The sequence below is a fragment of the Eptatretus burgeri genome, chromosome 9 (assembly GCF_056783735.1).
Source record: "Eptatretus burgeri isolate ZD-2024b chromosome 9, Ebu_testis_v1, whole genome shotgun sequence".
NCBI classification, from domain to species: domain Eukaryota; kingdom Metazoa; phylum Chordata; class Myxini; order Myxiniformes; family Myxinidae; genus Eptatretus; species Eptatretus burgeri.
The window spans coordinates 44,886,214-44,906,307 of record NC_140969.1 but is presented as its reverse complement, the minus strand read 5'-3'; the positions used below and the strand labels follow the sequence as shown (position 1 = coordinate 44,906,307).

The following is a 20,094-nucleotide window of genomic DNA, read 5'->3' as shown; positions in this document are numbered from 1 at the left end:
TATATATATATATATATATATATATATATATATATATATATATATATACATATATATATACATATATACATATATATATACATACATACATACATGTATAAATATATATATATACATACACATACACATACATACCTTCTTCTTCTTCTTCTATATATATATATATATATATATATGCAGAATTTCTTCAACAGGGGAAAAACCACCAATGAGTAATAAAACATTGCTTTGTTACATCATAAAACTAGTATCCAGATCCTCATCTTCATCAAAATCTAATCTTAGTTTTTGTCTCACACCCAATCTGGCCCCCAAATTACATCAGAATCTATCCATAACTTTTTGAGATATCCTGCTCAGACACAGATAGACAAACAGGTGGGAAAACATAATCTCCGCCGACTTTGGTGGCGGAGGTAGCAAGACAGGTAATATGTGGATAACGGCCTGGTAGGTCGTCTCAGAGCACAACTTTTCTGCACATTAATGCTCGTTCTCACATGGCAAATCTGACCACAACGCAAATCTGGATAGGGAAATTCTGAATGATCCTCCAAACAGTCCAGACTTTCCCCCTTGTTATGTCCATCTCCACAGACTAATCAATGAATATCTGGGTGGCATGAAGTTCATAAATGAAGAAGACTTGAAAGCACGTGACCCAAAATGTCTGCGTATTCATCGAAAAGATTTTAAACCAGATTGGCTTCAAGCTGCTATCTCCCATCGATGAGGCAAGTGTGGATGCCTGGCAGAAGAAGATGTTTGGGGGGGGGGTGACGTTTTATCCACTCCAAGGTACCTTTAAATGCTATATAATCTACAACGATCTTAAACAAGCTTCATGGGTACACATGAAGTTCGTTTTTCCAACTAACTCTGTACATCTATGACCCTGAACATTCAGATCTCAAATAAATCTTCACAAAATTTGCCCCATCTCCATTAGAAAGTTGGCACCGTATCCACATCGTTCAGTCGGTATTCTTTCCACTTACTGGGTTTGTGTAGCATGTCAGTGCTTATGAGTTTATAAAGAAAGTGCCAACAGCCATTACCGATTGATCCCACTTCGGTTTGTTCTCAATTGATGCCAACACCAAAACATAATTGGCATTTACATCTGACATTACACTATGTGAAGTTATTCAGCAAGATATTTGTTGACGATAGCTCTAATGACCATAAACTTCAAAAACAATTGTGTTCACCAATCACGACTGGCATATGCTGGCGAATTACGTATTTTTACAACGTCCCAAGCAGCTACTGTCCGTCTCTTTTAGGTTTGCAAGATGTTTTCCGGCTTTCTATAGCTGTTTGTAGAGATTTGTGCACCAGGTATTCTCGTCATGCTAAGACAAAGACTTGTCCACGTATAAAAAGTGAATGCCGACCTTGATCTTCTGTCAAGCTAGTGGGGTGATGGAGCTTTAATTCAGCTCAGCCCGATTCCCAATAACAAGTTATTGGTTGTCGAATGGAGACAAGGCATAGGTGGCCTTAAAGAGAGCAGAAGGCAAGATTTTCTTAAAGTTACCATTGGATATTTTACATGAACACAAATACATCTGAAAACAGCTGGCTTTAAGTGTTCTCCAAAGGAAAGAATCCTGTACCAAATGTTGTGACTAGTACTGCACCAGAACAGCAGAAATATTTACCAATGCGGGTATCCTACCACCTTCATTAACACATCGGGAAGAGTTGAGGAGAGAAAAAAAAAAGGATAAGAAATGTTCTTACATACCTCCAAGTAAATTATCCACTCTTGCCAGGTGGTTCTTTCTCAGCACTGCAGTGTCCAATTGTGTAGGCACAGAAATCTGTCCATTTTCTCCTCCAAACAGTTCTCCACCTTCCTGCAACCGAATGCAATCGTGCATGGTCTCTGTGGATCTTTCCAGATTCTCCAGTCTCTCAACCACAGCTCCTTTATTTGAGTCTTGAGTTTCCCTATTGCTGAACTTCATGTTCTCTTCCAAATCTAAACCCAAGTCTGCACCAACTGGTACCTCAATTATTTCGACATCTTCCCAACCATCCTCATCGTCCTCTTCATACTCTATTCCAAAATCTAAATCAGCTTCAGCCTTTATCTCCTTCTCTGATATACATTGCTGCTGATGATGCTGGGCAGGCTTTCCTTGTGGCATTTTTTCAGTTGCGATGACATCAGGAGTTACAAGTGAGACATCTGAGCTAGGTGTTAAAGCAGGAGAAACAGCTGAAGAGCTGGTGGTTGAGGACTGGGGCACAGTTTCTACAACCTTCTCTGCATCACGCTCCAATTGCTCAATGTCCTGCATGCGCTGAGACAGCAAGGCAGCCATTTTCTTCTGCTTCCTCTTAAGTTTCTTCTTCCTATTTCGTGACATTTTCCCCTCATCCTGCTGAAACATGGAAAAGCAAAACAATTAACACCAATAATGAAAAGAGTTAAAATCATATTTTATTGATGTCTTGTTTTCTTTCGATGTCGAGTCGACTGCTTTTCATTAAATCTCATTTTTACATTTTGTAATGAAAGACCTGCTTGGAAGAGACCATGATAATTAATAGCCAAAAGCTTACAACAGACATCACCAATCCGTTCCTTGCAAACCAACTCATTTTATCTAGCCTTGGTTGCCATTATTTATAAACTTTAATATTTAAACAATAGAATGTTGATGATGTGTTGTTGACAAAAGTGATAATGTTTCTCATTCAATCGGTGTCATACTTTTCATTCAGAATGAGGCAAACAAAGCATTCAGTTCAGTTTTTTATTTCCACTCCTGAATCCATTAAACAAAAGAAAAGAACCACACACATTATTATTATAAAAGTAGAGGAGCCTGAATAAAAGCATGGCTTGTAAAATTTCAGGTCCATATAATAATGGATTGTGATAAAAAAAAAATATTGTGACAAGATACCTTGGGGGGGGGGGGGCGTTGGACTCGAGAGGAAGATTATTATAATGAGGATAATAAGGAAATGGACAAATGGAAGCTCAACAAAAATGAACGCAAATGGGGGATGGGGTGTATGAGGAGGAATTGGCGAGATGCAATACCACTCATGACTCATTTATTACCAGCAATTACTGCATCAATTTGTCACATACTTCTTGAATAACAAACTTTTGAATTTGTGTTTAAAGCTTGCTATTAAGACCAATAGTTTGCCTCAGGCTCTTCAAGTGAATTCCATAACTTTGGTCCAGTAAAAATTAGTTATTTGCAAAGGAAGTTCTTATAAGTTGTAAACAGTACACATCAGCTTGCTTTATGGGGCAATTACCTCCGCCACCAAAGGTGAACGGAGGTTATGTATTCACACGTTTGTTTTTTTCTGGCTGGCTACTTTTGAGTAGGATATTTCAATAAAGTTGTGGATTAGTACAGGCATTTTAGCAGAAATATTTGGTCAACCTCACACAAATTGCAGCAAAAGCAAACTCAACAGATTTTGGTTCCTGAATATGTCCTCAGTGACAGAAAAAAAGTCCTAAGGGATCCTCCGGGGGGAGGGGGGGGAAGTCCTGAAATCATGGAAATCCAATATGGCCGCCACCCAGCTTCGGCGAAAATGAGAAAATTGTAAAAATTGATATTTTAATATGTAAATATGTTTTACTGCATTCTAATTGTTTCTAGTTATGGTCAGTATATTGATATACAAGAATAATTATAAAAAAGTGAAATGTATTGAGGGTAAAATAAAAAATTATAGCTTTTTTCTCCAAAAATGTCAATATTTTTTCCCTAAAAAATATTTTGTCTTGAGAAAGTTTGTTCCTATAAGAACGAACATATGTATCCCCAGGCATACATACTATACATTTCCAGATACAGGGACATTAGTACTATCCTCTGGTAAAAGAATTAACACACGATATTAATTTGTTAGCACATGCAATAATGACAACACATGCATATACTCGACCCTGATGTTTGTCAGTGAACATGCACGACACCACGGTGTCACTCCAGTAATCACCTTTGATCAGCCCCTCTGGTGGAAGGCCCTCATGATCATCAAGTCGGAGCCTATGGGAAGTGATCTGAAAGGGATTGTCCTACGCTTGGGTGGCTTCCACGCAGAGATGAGTTTCCTCGGATGTATTGGACACCTCATGGTGTCATCCGGGCTTCAAGAACTGATGGAGTTGATATATGCCCCCAATGCAGTGATTCATATGTTTCATGGCAAGGCCATTGCCCACGCAGTTCGCGCACACCTAATTGTTGATGCAGCCCTCAATGCCTTGCTGTTGACAAATGTGCTCAATGCGCCTCTACCATGCCTACCTGAAACATCAGACAGCAATGGGAATGAAGATCCGGACTTAGCCGAAGCAGCTGCAAGGCCGCTACATGACAGGCATACAGATCTAAGCAATAATCCAGACTTCAACGAAGCTTGTACCCTCTACGAGAAGCTGATGGCTGGGACACTGTCTGTGGAAGAAGTATGCAAGTCTGACGTCTTGAAACGAATAAAAGACCACCTTCAGAAGCATGCCGAGTCTGAAAAGATATCTTCTAGAACTTCACCAGCCCACTTTGATTCCTCTCTTCAGTTCCGAGAAGCACACAAGCCAGTCTTTGCTGATGCCATCTGGGATCTTCTTGGATCCGATGTCCCAGCCGATATCCCCAATGATGGGCAACAGTATGTTTTGGATGGCGGAGCACTTGTTCAACGCATTCCATGGTCTCGTGGATCAAGATACAGAGACATATGCCACCAGTACACTGATTATGTAACGAAGAAGTACGGAGATGCCATAGTCGTGTTTGATGGTTATGAGAGTACCAACACGAAGGACATGACACACCAGAGACGGTCTAAAGGGAATGCTGGCACGACTGTGACATTTACAGCTGACATGCGTCTCACAATGAAGAAAGAACAGTTTCTTGCCAAGAGACAGAATAAACAGCGATTCATTTTTATGTTGAGTGAAGAGCTTCAGAAGAAGAACTGTGAGACACACCATGCCTCAGGGGATGCTGATCTCCTGATTGTACTGAAGGCCATGCAGTCTGCTACTGTCACCAACACTGTGTTAGTTGGTGATGACATAGACCTCTTCGTCCTCCTATGCTACCATGCAAGCTTAGAATCCCATGACCTCTTCTTTTGTCCTGAGCCAAAGAAGAACACGAAGAAGCCTCGCATCTGGAACATCAAGGCTACAAAGAAAATGATTGGTACAGACATATGCAAGCACATACTGTTTCTACATGCAGTTCTTGGGTGCGACACGACATCTCGTCTTCATGGGATTGAAAGGGAGCTTCCCTCAAAAAGTTCAAAGCAAACAACACATTCCGTGAGCAGGCCAAGGTTTTTGATACATATCCAGCTTTCATATGTGATGTGGCAGATGCAGGAGAAAAAAAAACATTGGTGATAATCGACAACAGAAAGTCAACTGACACCCTGGACACCCTCCGGTATCAGCGGTACTGGGACAAGGTGGCTTCGAGCTCCTCTCACGTGCAACCACAGACGTTACCACCAACATCAGAAGGAGCAAAGTATCACAGCCTGCGCATGTATCTGCAAGTCCAAGAATGGAAGGGATGTGCAGATGAACTTCTTCCGACAGACTGGGGTTGGCAGAAGTATGACGAGGGTTTTGTGCCACTTCAGACATCAATAATAGCTCCAGCTCCTGAAAATATGTTACACGTCATTAGGTGCAACTGTCAGGCTGAATGTAGCACCATGAGATGCACATGCAAGAAGCACAACATTGAGTGCACTCCAGTTTGTGGAAACTGCAGGGGCTCTGGCTGCACAAACACTCCATGTGACAATGATGAGTATGATGACGACATTGTCGAGTTCTAACTTTCATACGCTTGATTTTTCTCAACATGTATAGTAAGTTTATAATGGATGTAGTTTCTGAGTTTAATGCGAATTTTCATTTTCATTTCAAAACCTTCTTCAGGCAGATGTGATTGCCCTGAGTGGAATTGTGAATTTTGTCACGTTTCAATGATTTACATAATTATATTGTATTGCCATAGACTTGATTTCATCTTGTGTGTTCAACGTTTCTTTTTTTTTGTCCAGGAGCCAAAATCAGTATCAGGTAAATATTTTGTTTTTCGGGACAAAAAATTGACATTTTTGGACAAAAAAGCTAGAATTTTTTATTTTACCCTCAATACATTTCACTTTTTTATAATTATTCTTGTATATCAATATACTGACCATAACTAGAAACAATTAGAATGCAGAAAAATATATACTTGCATGTTAAAATATCAATCTTTACAATTTTCTCATTTTCCCCGAAGCCGGGTGGCAGCCATATTGGATTTCCATGATTTCAGGACTTTCCCCCCGGAAGATCCCTTAGGACTTTTTTTTTTGTCACTGAGGAATATCCAGGAATCAAAATCTGTTGAGTTTGCTTTTGTTGCAATTTGTGTGAGGTCATCCGACATTTTGCCTCTACTAGATGGAATCGGAGAAAACTTGGTGGACAGGTTGGGTGTGACAAGGACAAAATGATTAGATTTTGGTGTTAAGATCTGGATACTAGGGCATTTAATTGATTCTTCACCATTGAGAGATATTGCCAAAACTAGATAGAGCACGGTATTTCAAAACGTTGTGGATGGGTTAAAAAAAGTTTTATGTAGAGGTTTATTAAGAGAGTTAGGCATTGATATGGTTACTTTCACCAGTATAGGAAATGGTACATATGTTCAGGTCAAGCCAGATTAGATCTGTGACTTGTGACAGGTACCATGTAAACCTGTACTAACCTGTTTCATGGTCGGGTTGTCTGCGACCAAACGGTCTCCCCGACCAGGTTTTCTGGTGAGGAAGGTGTATGGATATGGACACCCAGCAGGATTAAAAATAAAACCTGTCAAAGGGCGGAGGAGCTCCTTGTGAGCCAACGACCAGCAATTTCTCGTGCCCAACTGTGTCTGTGCACATCCTCCCGCAATTGTGTTACCTTTTTAAGGAGGTTGATGGCAGGATTTGCACTCCAGCCACTGTAAAACACTTCATTCCACAAAACACACAAATGTAAGGAAACCTGAAAACTCAGTCCGTGGGAGTACCTCTTGTGCAGCTGCACTCCACAAGGCAGCTCACTGGATGACAAGATTGGGGAAAAGTGTTCAGGACCCCCATTCCTTGATGATAGGAGGAAAACCATGGGATAAATTTCCAGGGTTAGACTGCGCTGGTGTGTGGTGGAGTGGTGCTGAGGTGTCGTCCACCAGACAGCAGTCTCCGTGAGTTAACCTCAGGCGGTCCCTTCCGGTGGGTGCCTGGAATGTCCTATCTCTAAGAGAGGATGATCACCTGTCTCTGTAATATGAGCTCAAGCGTTTGAACATAGGTATTGCAGCACTCTGAGGTTCGGAAACCGGATGATGGTGAGATCATGGTCTGGTCGCTCCGATGGTTACAATGCCCAAGGGGTTGCTGTAGCCGTGTCCAATAAGCTGACTCCAATGATGCTCGAGGTATCACCGGTCAACGAGCGCATGAGAGTAAGGATTCTTCACTACTTGGGTGTCATTTCCCTGGTCTTTGATTATGCTCCGACTGAGGTGAGTGATCTCACCGTAAAGGACACATTATATGCCACGCTCGAGTCTGTGGTTGATCAGTGCCCCAGGTGAGATACTCTTCCAGTCTTGGGGGATTTCATTGCATCGACTGGAACTGATAGGGATGGTTATGAGACGTGTGGGTCCCCATGGGTCTGGAACTGTGAACCAGGATAACACAAAGTTCCTTGACTTTGCAAGAAGTCATGGACTTAGGGTGGCTGCTTCATGGTTTCAGGACCCACAGGCTCATCGATGGACTTGGAATTCCAATACTGGTGGTGTGGCAAGGAGATTGACCATGTGCTCGTTGCTGGTTGCTGGAGGATGATCCAGAACTGTAGGGTCGACTGGAGTGCTCGGTTCCTCAACACCGACCACAGGCTTGTTGTAGCAACTCTGAAGTCGCAGCGAAAATCTGTGAGAATGGCACCATCCCAACCTAGGCTGGATGTTGGCAAGCTCAAGGATGAGAGGGTAGCTGAGGAGCTTGCGAACAGGCTAAGTGGGGATTTGGGAGGTCTGGGTGATTTGGGGAAACCTGAAGAGTTGTGGAGTGCCTTCAAGACCACTGCCCTTGATGTTATCGGTGGATGTCTTTGAACTCACTGTCGGGCGTAGAAGAATTTTGTCTTTCAAGGGACACTGGATACCATTGACCAGTCGCAGGGCCAGGCTTACTGGGAGAGCTGAGCTGGACAGGGAGCTGAGGAGTAAAACTGTACATGTGCCAAGGGTGGACATGGAGGCCAATGTGCGAGGAATCTGTGAGGGGATAGAGCATCACCTGTGGTCAAGTGATTCTCGTCTTGCTTACAGAGGAATTCGCGCATTGCGTTCCTCCAAGCTCATCCCTCGGTGTACTGCAGTTTGAGCAGAGGGTGGTGGGCTCGTGACACAGGATTCCGAAGTGAATGCCCGTTGGGCCAGTTGCTTTGAGCGGCTGTACCAGGCTGAATCACCAGCTGTCAAGTTCGATGTCAGGTGTGTTTGCTCTCCCTATTGCTGACCATCCAAATCAACTGTGATCCACCTTCATTTGCAGAAACACAGGCCGCTGTGAACCGGTTGAAATGGAGGTAAAGCTCTTGAAATCTATGGCATCCATGCTGAACTACTCAAGGCTGGTGGACATGCTGTACTCATGTTGTTGCATGCAGTTCTGTGCTCGGCCTGGAACACAGGCATCATCCCAATGGAATGGAAGAGGGGCCTTGTTGTTCCTCTCTGGAAAGGGAAGGGTGATCGCCAGGACGGCAACAACTACCGAGGGGTGATGCAGCTCTCAGTGCAGGGCAAGGTCTTTACTCGGATAACTCGATAGGGTTCGCCACCATCTGCTTGAGCACCAGCGCCCAGAGCAGCTCTTCGGGTCCTCACCGAACGCAGATGAGAGTTTTGGCAGAGGCTGCTTGCAGCCTATGTTGATCTCTGCAAAGCGTTCAATTCAGTGAATCGGGATGCCCTCTGGAGGATTCTTGGTCTTCATGGGGTGCCACCAAAACTGATCAATCTGACGTCTGAACAATACCCTGGTACTGAAAGTGTTGTGAGATGTGGTTATACAATCTCCGATTTATTTCCAGTTGTTGCTGAAGTTTCTCAGGGGTGTGTACTGGCCCCAACACTTTTCAGCACTTGTAAGGACTGGTTTCTGGGGAGGATGTCAGAGAGATCAAGTTGTGCTGCATCGTTTGGGAATGTCAACATGTCTGAGCTTGATTTCGCAGGTGATGCAGTCATCTTTGCGGATATCCTTTTGGGGGTCGTCGGGGGTGCTGAATGAGGAGTCAAAGCCGCTAAGATTATGGGTTTCCTCGGACAAAACTAAGATCCAGGCTTTAAATGAGATCTTGGATGCTGCTATCTTGTCTGTACCAGTTTGTGGTGAGGATGTTGAGGTCATGGAGAGAATCACTTACCTTGGCAGTGATATTCATGTCTCTACTGGCTGTGAGCCAAAGGTCAATGGACGTTTGGGTCAGGCCAGGGGAGTCATGGATTCCGGGGATCATTGGATGTGGTCCTGCCAGTACCTGTGCAAGACGATGAAAGTCCGAGTCTTCAGGTCCTTTGTGCTTTCAGTCTTGCTCTGCAGATGTGAGACTTGGACTCTGACCAGGGATCTGAGACAGAGACTCAATTCCTTTGGTACCAGGTCTCTTCGGATAATCCTTGGCTGTCACTGGTCGGACTTTGTGTCCAACGAGCGGTTGCTGAGAGAGAGACTCAAATGAGATTTGTTACCTGCATTGTCAGTGAGCGTCAGCTGCGGCTGCAAAGACATGTGGCTCATTTTACTGATGCTGATCCTGCTCACCAGATTCTCTCAGTGAGGGAGCCTCGTGAGTGGATAAGCTTGGTCGGTGACAGGAACAAGCCGATTAGATTTTGGTTAAGGTCCTGATGCAGATCCGGCCTATTGGTGGGATACAAGTACACTGTTCAGCTTGGCGGAGGTATGTGCTCTTCAAAGTGCCACTGTTGTTATGAATAACTATATAAAACAAAAATCTGACCAAGTTTCTTGGGCATCAAATTCTTGACGTTTTAGCCAGCGTATGCCAACGTATGAAAAATTTGGCGAATACGCTGGCACACGTCGAATATGTTATGGGTAAGTTTTGTATACGTTAAGAGCACGCTGAAGCACGCTGGCATACGTCACAGTACGCCGAGCTCGTCGATAAATTTTAAGCATGCTCAAAATTTTCCGACGTGCTCAGCGTATGACTCACATGTTCTGCATACGCTGGCCATAAGTTGTAGGCACGTTATGCGATCGTTGACACACAGACAGACGTTACTTTTAAGTTACTCATAAGTCGAAATGCGTCGAGGTAATGTCTAGCGTACCCGAAACTTATTTCTAACCTATGAGTAACGTGCTTTGAACCTATGTGTAACGTATCTCAAACGCATATTGACCTATGTGGACGTATTTGACGTCTTCCGGACGACCACAGAACTTACTGAACGTGTTTCTAACTTACAGCTACCGTATAATGGCGTATTGGCAGCGTTTAGGGGAATTGGTATATAAAAATGGGCTTCACAGGAGGAACCCGTCAGTGTTCCAGACTCCATGTTTTTTTTTTCTTCGGCATGACGGTGATGTTGACACTTCGATGTCTAGCTTGGTTATGATTTAAATCGTTGAGCGGAAGCCTATTAATAGGCTGCGCCACGTGATAGTCGGTGATACGCTGCCGCGCTATGCATAAGTTAGTCTCTCGTTGGGCATAGGTTGTGAACGCCAACAACATGCTAAGCATTCGTTGGTATAAGTTATCTATAAGTTATCGAAACGTTCTGTGTACGTTACTAATACGTTATGCATACGTCCAACTCGTTATTATATGCCGAAAACTGAAAAAAAAACATCAATAGTTCAGCGTACGCCAACATTTTACATACATTTTGATAGGTTGCCATACGCTGGCTAAAACGTCAAGGTGTGACAGGGCCCTTAAAGAGGAATGGGCTGGGGAAAAGAGTTCTTATGGAGAGTCTTTGAAGACACCAAGGCATGCAGACACCTCAATTCCAGGCCCCAGAGTGACCTTGTGCAAGACACAATATAAGGCAAGTAGAGAACCATACCTTCAGAAGGAAAATGCACTAAAGTTTAATATCTAGGTTCTGCAGCCATGTGGCTGCCTCAAGGGTGAGTTGGTGGAGAGTTAAAAGCCCTCCTGATAACTTCCGCAAGGGACAGTGCGATGTGATGTGCTTCATCGTCTGAACTCCTCTGCAGTCACAGAGTACATCCAGCCTAATCCTTTAAATGAGGGTGCTAAGAGGTTTGCACGTTAACCACAGCCCCGACTTTCAATGCTGGTCGATCTTATCTGCTGGCCAGTTGGGTTCTCGAGGAACCTATGGAATCCTGCAGGTGTCACAGACGACATCCAAGCTGACGAATCCTCTCTGGGCATATCAAAAAGCAAAAGGCAAGTCCCTTATTCCTCATTCCTCAGCAATGCTGGGCGCAGCATGGTCGGTAAAGGCGAGCAGTGGAATCTGGTTCATATGCTTGCTTCGGTGGTGTGAAGCTCACCCTCTAGGGACACGCAATGCGACTGGCCAGTCTTTGACACTCCGGACACTGACGAGAAAGCAGGACACCACTTTGTGTGCACTCACGCACTTATCGGGGCAACAGAGCCTGCTTGGGTCTTATTGTTTAGAAGTGGGCACATGAGATAAGTTGCCAACTTGAAGGGCATGAGTTGGATCAAAACTGCATTGAAGCCCATCATGTGTAACTCTGGGGAGTTTTGAGCATTTGTTAAAATCATTGTGATGGAATAAATATCCTACCTTTCGTGTCGTGCATTGGTTTCACCTGTTAAACAATAGATGGTGCACACTATGGTCTGCAAAGTTTTCTACCACACTACCCCTCCGGATAACTGGTGGACTCGCTTTGGTGCACAGAAGCAGTACGTAACAATGTGAACCAGAATTGTATATAATTCTCACAACTTAATTTTTTTATAACACCAATATTTTGTCCAGCTGAAATTTTAAGGAGTTGCCCCAAACAACGATGCCGTAATTCAACTGAGACAATATAAAGGTGGAATATAGTACCACCTGTCCTGAAGCTCACCTGGAGCAGGAGCAATAGTCACTCAAACCGCCACAGACCACCTTAGACCCTGAATTTTTTATGCCACGAACAAACGTTGGTACATCAAGGGTGCTGAAGGTTGTGGTCAAGTTTCATTGAAATTCTGTGTGTAGTTCAGAGAAGAAAGCAAATACCTATTTTGGAGGGGCTACCACCCCCCCCCCCCAATCACCCCCAAAAGACTCCCTTAATGAGCACATATTTTGTTGCAGTCAATACACCTTCGTCAGGCATCAGGTATTAATCTTGTGGCCAAGTCTAATCAAAATCGTGTGTTTGGTTCAAGCGATAATGAATGAAGTGTTTACGGACTGACTGACCCACTGACTCACTCACCTACAGACACTGCGCTCAATCGCATAAGCTAACCTGACTAAAGTCCAGGTGAGGTAAAAAAACTGATTGAGGAAAATCACATTTTAACTTGTATATTTAAGCATTAAGCTATTCAAGATCATTATAGTTTGTAGGTATTTCTAAATGAAATCTTATCAACATTGTAAACAGCTTTTGAAAAGAATTTATCACAGATAGCTGCCACGGCAACTATGCCATGGGGACAGGTACAGGGAAATCAGATGCAGAACTGAAGGATGTCAGAGAAGTTCAGTGCCTTATCTTGTCAGACGTCTGAATGACTCATGAGAACTATTTTTGTGCATTCACATTGTTATGCATGATAATAATTGTATTGAATATGATTATAATTAATATTACTTGTTTGTTGAAATTGTTATATATATATATATATATATATATATATATATATATATATATATATATATATATATATATATATATATATATATATATATATATATATATATATATATATATATATATATATATATATATATATATATACATATACATATACACATATATAAGGATTGTATTGAATATTGCTTCAATCCATTGTTTGAACTCATTGTATTGTATTGTAAATATTTTCGCAATTCGGCTGATGGCCACGATGAAAATATCAATAAAATTAAACATAGATCCACCAAAATCACCATTGGTGCTTGAGGGGCAAGAGATCCCCCAGACCATTATTTTATTAGGAAAGCTGGAATATTAGCTCCCCCTTTTTTGTGAAATTACCGAATTAGTTAGTCCGACTTCCTTTCGAGTGATCTTTCCCTATAGGCTGGTATTCGACAAAGCAGCCTCGACAGATGGAGGTTGCTCTTGATCTACCAGATTTTCTTGAAAACAAACTTTACTAAACCAAACACTGTGTAGAATGGTAAATCACTCTTGTGAAAGGCTAGTCACTGCCAAATCCCTTTCATCAGACTTGGACAAGATAAATCACTGGTCAGCAATGGTGCTAATGGGAAAGATCAGGAGGTGTCGGTGCACAAAAGATCTGAAATCCATAAGGTAAGAGTTCGAGACAACAGATTCAAGAAGACAGGTTTTGCAGGTGAGAGACGAGAGGGATGAATAAATGGAGGTGACTGCCAAAGTGAGAAACCAGGAAAAGCAAGATCACAAAAGAGCTAGTTAACAAAAAAAAATGCAAATCAACCAACATGACAATCTTGATACTCAACCTGCTGCCACAAGCTCACAATGACACCGAGGGCTTTAGATTCCACAGTGTTAAGTGGAGGGGGTTGGGGGGGGATGGGCAGGAGGGTGCAAAATGAATAGCAGCAGCCCACAGGAAAGAGACAAATTCCAAGAAAGTTCAGATTGGGGGCTTGTATACTCTGGGCCACGGCAAAGGAAAGACAACACTGAGAAGAATTCAGTGACAACAGCCAGCATGGAGCGATGATCAACCCAAGATGGGGTATAACTGTTTGGCCTGGGAGCTCCAGAGACCTCACCTCTCCCAGAAGCTAACCACCGAAATAAATTGGGGAATTTGCCAGTTAGTCTGGAGGAAAACAGTGATAGTATGGTGGGTCTTTCTTGCATTGAAAGACATGTTCCAGGTAAGTAAGTAGTTGCATATTTCATCAAGATCAGCTGAAAGGGAGGCTGCCAAAGCCTGCCTGACAAAGTGGTGAGGAACTATTATATCCTGCACAGAGTGAAGCAATCTACAAAATGATACAATGGATTTTCCAACAAGGAACATATGTCCTGAATGTATATCAAGAACATGATTGGTCCTGAGCATTACCTTGGGTGACACTGGACTCCAGAAGAAGATAATGGGTTTTACAAATTTCACAAGATTACTTGTAGTGCATATCAAATACATAGCATCAGTGGTATTGGACTAGGATTTACAAAAATGAACAACATGGTGAACACTGCATGGTTTGGTGCATTTCTCTTACCATTCGTAATTGAGGTGCGGTGCTCACTGAAAGAGAAAACAGAGAAGCAAAACCAAAATCTAATTACACAAGAGATTGGATTCATATGAAATCATAAACTATCATCACAATAAAATAATTCCACAACATCCACAATTTTCAGTTGAAAACAAAACACGAGAGCAAAGTCGATGGTGTGCGCCATCGCAAATCTCCACACTCCCCGCGTAAAGCAAAGCTGAAAAATGGCAAAAAGTTCCACCACGATGACACAATATTAAATTTTGTTTTCCCCGTTTTGAACCTTGTGACCTGAAGTCTACACCCCCTGGAGTGTGGACTGGGGGTCAAATCCCCCACAAAAGGGTTACATATTTCATGTGACACCCCCCCCCCAACCCCAATGTTGATTGCATATACAAAGTTGAATTTTAAAACGTGCTGATAATTTCATTTTTTCAGGATTTGACCTTTTGACCCCGACCAAAGGGGTTGGGGCAAAAATGGCATTGCTCTTGCACCTTCATGCCATGTGGTGATCATAACCACCAAGTTTGGTGAATTTATGCCCAACCGTTTCGGAGATAGCGTGATCGACAGACACACACAGAACAGATTACAATATTCCACCAGTTTCTTTTTTTCAAAGCATGGGAATAATAGGTGAGTTTGTGGTACTGCAATGGAATTTATCAATTAAAGGTTACCACCATGAGAAATGAGATGCAGCTGACAATGAGCCTTTGCCTTTCATCAAAATAAGACAGAAAACACAATAGTACCTATCCTTTGAACGGACCTATGCTAGCACCTATGCTAGGTCCTTTGAACGGACGGGCGAATTCTCAAAATATCAGTGGCACCTCATTTCCCCACAGAGGTCAACATAGTAAGCGTGCATGGGAAAAAAAAAAAAAAGTCAGAGCTCTCCCCTTCCCATCCCTCCCGCGATGTTGAACAGGTGTTATATGTAAATGCAAAACACCAACAACTTTGCACTGCATAACTTGTGTTGGCAGAGAGCTTGCTGAATGAAAAATCAGTACACCTGGCTGAGCATGGTGGGATTATAAAAGCTGTGTAGGGAAAGCTGTGCAGCAGTTGAGAAACAGCAATTGGAATGACAGCAGTTGGTGAGACAGCCATACGGAAGAGTTGTGAACAGTTGTTGAAGATGGAAGAGCATGCACATCCATTGGTGTGTTGCACGTAGTTGGTGAGCAGGGAGTTGCAAGCTCGAGTGGAGGGAGAAGACAGAAGAGAGAGGCTCCCAAAAGAGTGTGAACGGCAATGCCAGAAACCAGCCCCACGGAGTCAGAGTGAGGAGCACAACACGTCCAGTGAACGGACCCACCACCAGACACCTCAACCACCACATGCCAGCCTCGTGCCTGGAAAAGTTTTTTTTTTCCTCGATCTAGTCACCTTTCCTGGCTTTAGTGTGTGTGTGTGTGTGTGTGTGTGTGTGTGTGTGTGTGTGTGTGTGTGTGTGTGTGTGTGTGTGTGTGTGTGTGTGTGTGTGTGTGTGTGTGTGTGTGTGTGCCAAAGGTAATGCATAAGTCTTTGGGATGACGTGAGAGAATCGTGGGATTTAATACAGTTACTTGTAGTCTCAGTCTCCCTCTCTGTTCGTCACAATCCCTTTTAGTACCTCCACCACCGAAGGGGGACAGAGGTTATGTTTTCGCCGGTGCCTGTTTGTGTGCAGGATATCTCAAAAAGTTGTGGATGGATTTGGAGGGGAGGTTGGGTGTGTGACAGGGACAAATTGATTCAATTTTGGTGAAGATCAGGATACTGGAACTTTTTAAGCGATTCTTCACCATTGAAAATAGGGCCAAAAACTATTATATATATATATATATATATATATATATATATATATATATATATATATATATATATATATATATATATATGAAGACCACAAGGGGAAAACCAGAGATGTCACTTTTTATAAATTTCAGGGTTATTGCACCTGCCAATAGTTGGCAACATAAGGTTTCCTCTCACAATATTACTTTAACAAATAACCAGGGGTGTCACAATTTATATGGTATAAAGTTTAGCCGTGCAATGAAAAAACAAGTGTTGTCAAAGCTGAACAAGTAGAAACCCAGAGTTGTCAGTACTTTACTCCTGGTTATCTCCCTTTCATTCATGTTAACTGTTCCACTATAATATTCAGAGTTGAGAAACTAAAAAATGAAAGGTTGTAAAACTTTCACAGCATAAACTCTGAGCACTACACTACGTAGATGGTGCATCTCAGTTCAAGCCTGGTCAAACCTTTATTGTGACTTTTATGGGACCCACGCCGTGGCTTAATGGTTAGCGCGTCTGAGTACCCATCCTCATTCGATGTACCCCCCGCCCAATCAACCTGCTTAGGTATACGAGGGAGTAACATAAGGTGACTTCGGCTATCGCGGGGGTGGTTTATCCTTGGTTTCCTCCCGGTTTTCCATCATATTAAGTAGTACGGAGTAAGAAATGGAGAATCCGTCGTCATACAAGCGAAATACCCTTGAGTATGGCATTGAACACCAATCAAAGAAAACAACAATGACCGTTTAATGTTGAAAAAAAAAATCTGTGATCACCAGTCATGTAATGTATGCGAATAACGAACAAGCATGAATTTGCTGCACATCCTGGGTTAAAATTGCATGGCAATAATTAAACAAGGGAATAACCAGTGATGTCAGTTTGCAACATTGACTCGTACTTTGCTCTTTAATTAAATAACACAGAAGCTTGGCAAATGCTACATGCTTAATTTGATCGGCCAATGATCACCCTTCCTTTTACTGGAAAAGAAATCTATATGCCAGTTATTAAACAGTCCACCAAAGTCTTGAAACTTTGTTTTTCAGTTTCTTCAAAATTGACTTATCCTGACATCTCTGGTTTTCCCCTTGTGGTCTTCATACATATATATATATATATATATATATATATATATATATATATATATATATATATATATATATATATACATATATATATATATATATATATATATATATATATACATATACATATACATACATACATATATTACAGTGGGGAGAACAAGTATTTGATACACTGCCGATTTTGCAGGTTTTCCCACTAACAAAGCACGTAGAGGTCTGTAATTTTTATCATCGGTACACTTCAACTGTGAAAGACGGAATCTAAAACAAAAATCCTGAAAATCACATTGTATGATTTTAAAATAATTAATTTGCATTTTATTGCATGAAATAAGTATTTGATACATCAGAAAAACAGAACTTAATATTTGGTACAGAAACCTTTGTTTGCAATTACAGAGATCAGACGTTTCCTGTAGTTCTTAACCAGGTTTGCACAGACTGCAGCAGGGATTTTGGCCCACTCCTCCATACAGATCTTCTCCAGATCCTTCAGGTTTCGGGGCTGTCGCTGGGCTACACAGACTTTCAGCTCCCTCCAAAGATTTTCTATTGGGTTCAGGTCTGGAGACCGGCTCGGCCACTCCAGGACCTTGAGATGCTTCTTACGGAGCCACTCCTTAGTTGCCCTGGCTATGTGTTTCGAGTCGTTGTCATGCTGGAAGACCCAGCCACGCCCCATCTTCAATGCTCTTGTTGAGGGAAGGAGGTTGTTGGCCAAGATCTCACGATACCTGGCCCCATCCATCCTCCCCTCAATACGGTGCAGTCGTCCTGTCCCCTTTGCAGAAAAGCATTCCCAAAGAATGATGTTTCCACCTCAATGCTTCACGGTTGGGATGGTGTTCTTGGGGTTGTACTCATCCTTCTTCTTCCTCCAAACACGGCGAGTGGAGTTTAAACCAAAAAGCTCTAATTTGGTCTCATCAGACCACATGACCTTCTCCCATTCCTCCTCTGGATCATCCAGATGGTCATTGGCAAACTTCAGACGGGCCTGGACATGCGCTGGCTTGAGCAGAGGGACCTTGCGTGCACTGCAGGATTTTAATCCATGATGGCGTAGTGTGTTACTTATGGTTTTCTTTGATACTGTGGTCCCAGCTCTCTTCAGGTCATTGACCAGGTCCTGCCGTGTCGTTCTGGGTTGATCCCTCACCTTTCTCATGATCATTGAGGCTCCAAGAGATGAGATCTTGCATGGAGCCCCAGACCGAGGGAGATTGACTGTTATCTTGAACTTCTTCCATTTTCTAATAATTGCGCCAACAGTTGTTTCCTTCTCACCAAGCTGCTTGCCTATTGTCCTGTAGCCCATCCCAGCCCTGTGCAAGTCTACAATTTTGTCCCTGATGTCCTTAGACAGCTCTCTGGTCTTGCCCATTGTGGAGAGGTTGGAGTCTGATTGATTGAGTGTGGACAGTTGTCTTTTATGCAGATGACGAGTTCAAACAGGTGCAGTTAATACAGGTCATGAGTGGAGAATGGGAGGGCTTCTAAAGACAAAACTAACAGGTCTGTGAGAGCTGGAATTCTTACTGGTTGGTAGGTGATCAAATACTTATTTCAAGCAATAAAATGCAAATTAATGATTTAAAAATCATACAATGTGATTTTTCAGGATTATTATTTTAGATTCCATCTTTCACAGTTGAAGTGTACCAATGATAAAAAAAATTGCAGACCTCAACGTGCTTTGTAAGTGGGAAAACCTGCAAAATCGGCAGTGTGTCAAATACTTGTTCTCCCCAATATATATATATATATATATATATATATATATATATATATATATATATATATATATATATATATATATATATATATATATATATATATATATATACATACATACATACATACATACATAAATATATATATATATATATATATACATATACATACACATACACATACATACCTTCTTCTTCTTCTTCTTCTTTCGGCTGCTCCCGTTAGGGGTCGCCACAGCGGATCATCCGCATGATCCGCACAGTGATTTGGCACATGTTTTACGCCGGATGCCCTTCCTGACGCAACCCTGGTCGCCTCTTACAACACAGGGATATATATATATATATATATATATATATATATATATATATATATATATATATATGTATATATATATATTTCGTTGTGGGCCGGGCTTCGGTGGCGATAAACGACCACAAGGTGGAGCAGTCGAGTCGTCCGTCTCCCACCGAACACCCGGAATTTAGGTCGTGACCCTCGAACTCCAAAAGGTCACGGGTCCCTTCGCGGACCATGGACGCCAATATTTTGACCGCGTGGCGGAGGGTTAATTGTCCCGATCTCCAAAATACCTCAATAACCACGCAGTCTAGCTACCGGGGAAACCACACCCTTGACGGGCTCTGTCGAACCGGGTCGCTTTAGCGACCTCGGTCGAGTGTAACCAAGCAGAGTTACCGCGCCGGTCCCAACGGCCTTACTATTTCTCAAGCCTGAACCATGCTTGGCCAATGAAAGAAAACACGAACAACGAACTGGAACATTTAACACAGGGGTTTATTTTTAAAGAATAATCGGGGAGGGGAGCACACAAAGAGCAGAGTTATCCGAATAAAAGAAATGCAAGCGATGTACAGTTCGCGGAAAGCACTTAACAGTTTCTACTTGCAGGACGGCACCAAACACACACACACACACACACACAC

General features: G+C 42.4%; 1 protein-coding gene across 4 annotated transcripts in view; it reads right to left on the bottom strand.

Annotated features, from left to right (window-relative positions):
* The window catches only part of SRPK2 (SRSF protein kinase 2), a 115,797-nt gene that overhangs the window by 36,610 nt on the left and 59,093 nt on the right, over positions 1–20,094 (bottom strand). For 2 of the 4 annotated variants that reach the window (XM_085894986.1, XM_085894988.1), the window contains 2 exons: positions 14,517–14,542; positions 1,751–2,393 (listed from right to left, as the gene is read on the bottom strand). The exons of 1 other annotated variant lie outside the window; for it this stretch is intronic. In XM_085894986.1, the coding sequence (XP_085751112.1) occupies positions 1,751–2,393; positions 14,517–14,542 (669 nt within the window). The remainder of the gene's footprint in view (positions 1–1,750; positions 2,394–14,516; positions 14,543–20,094) is intronic. One more of the 4 variants, XM_085894987.1, reaches the window with a different exon arrangement.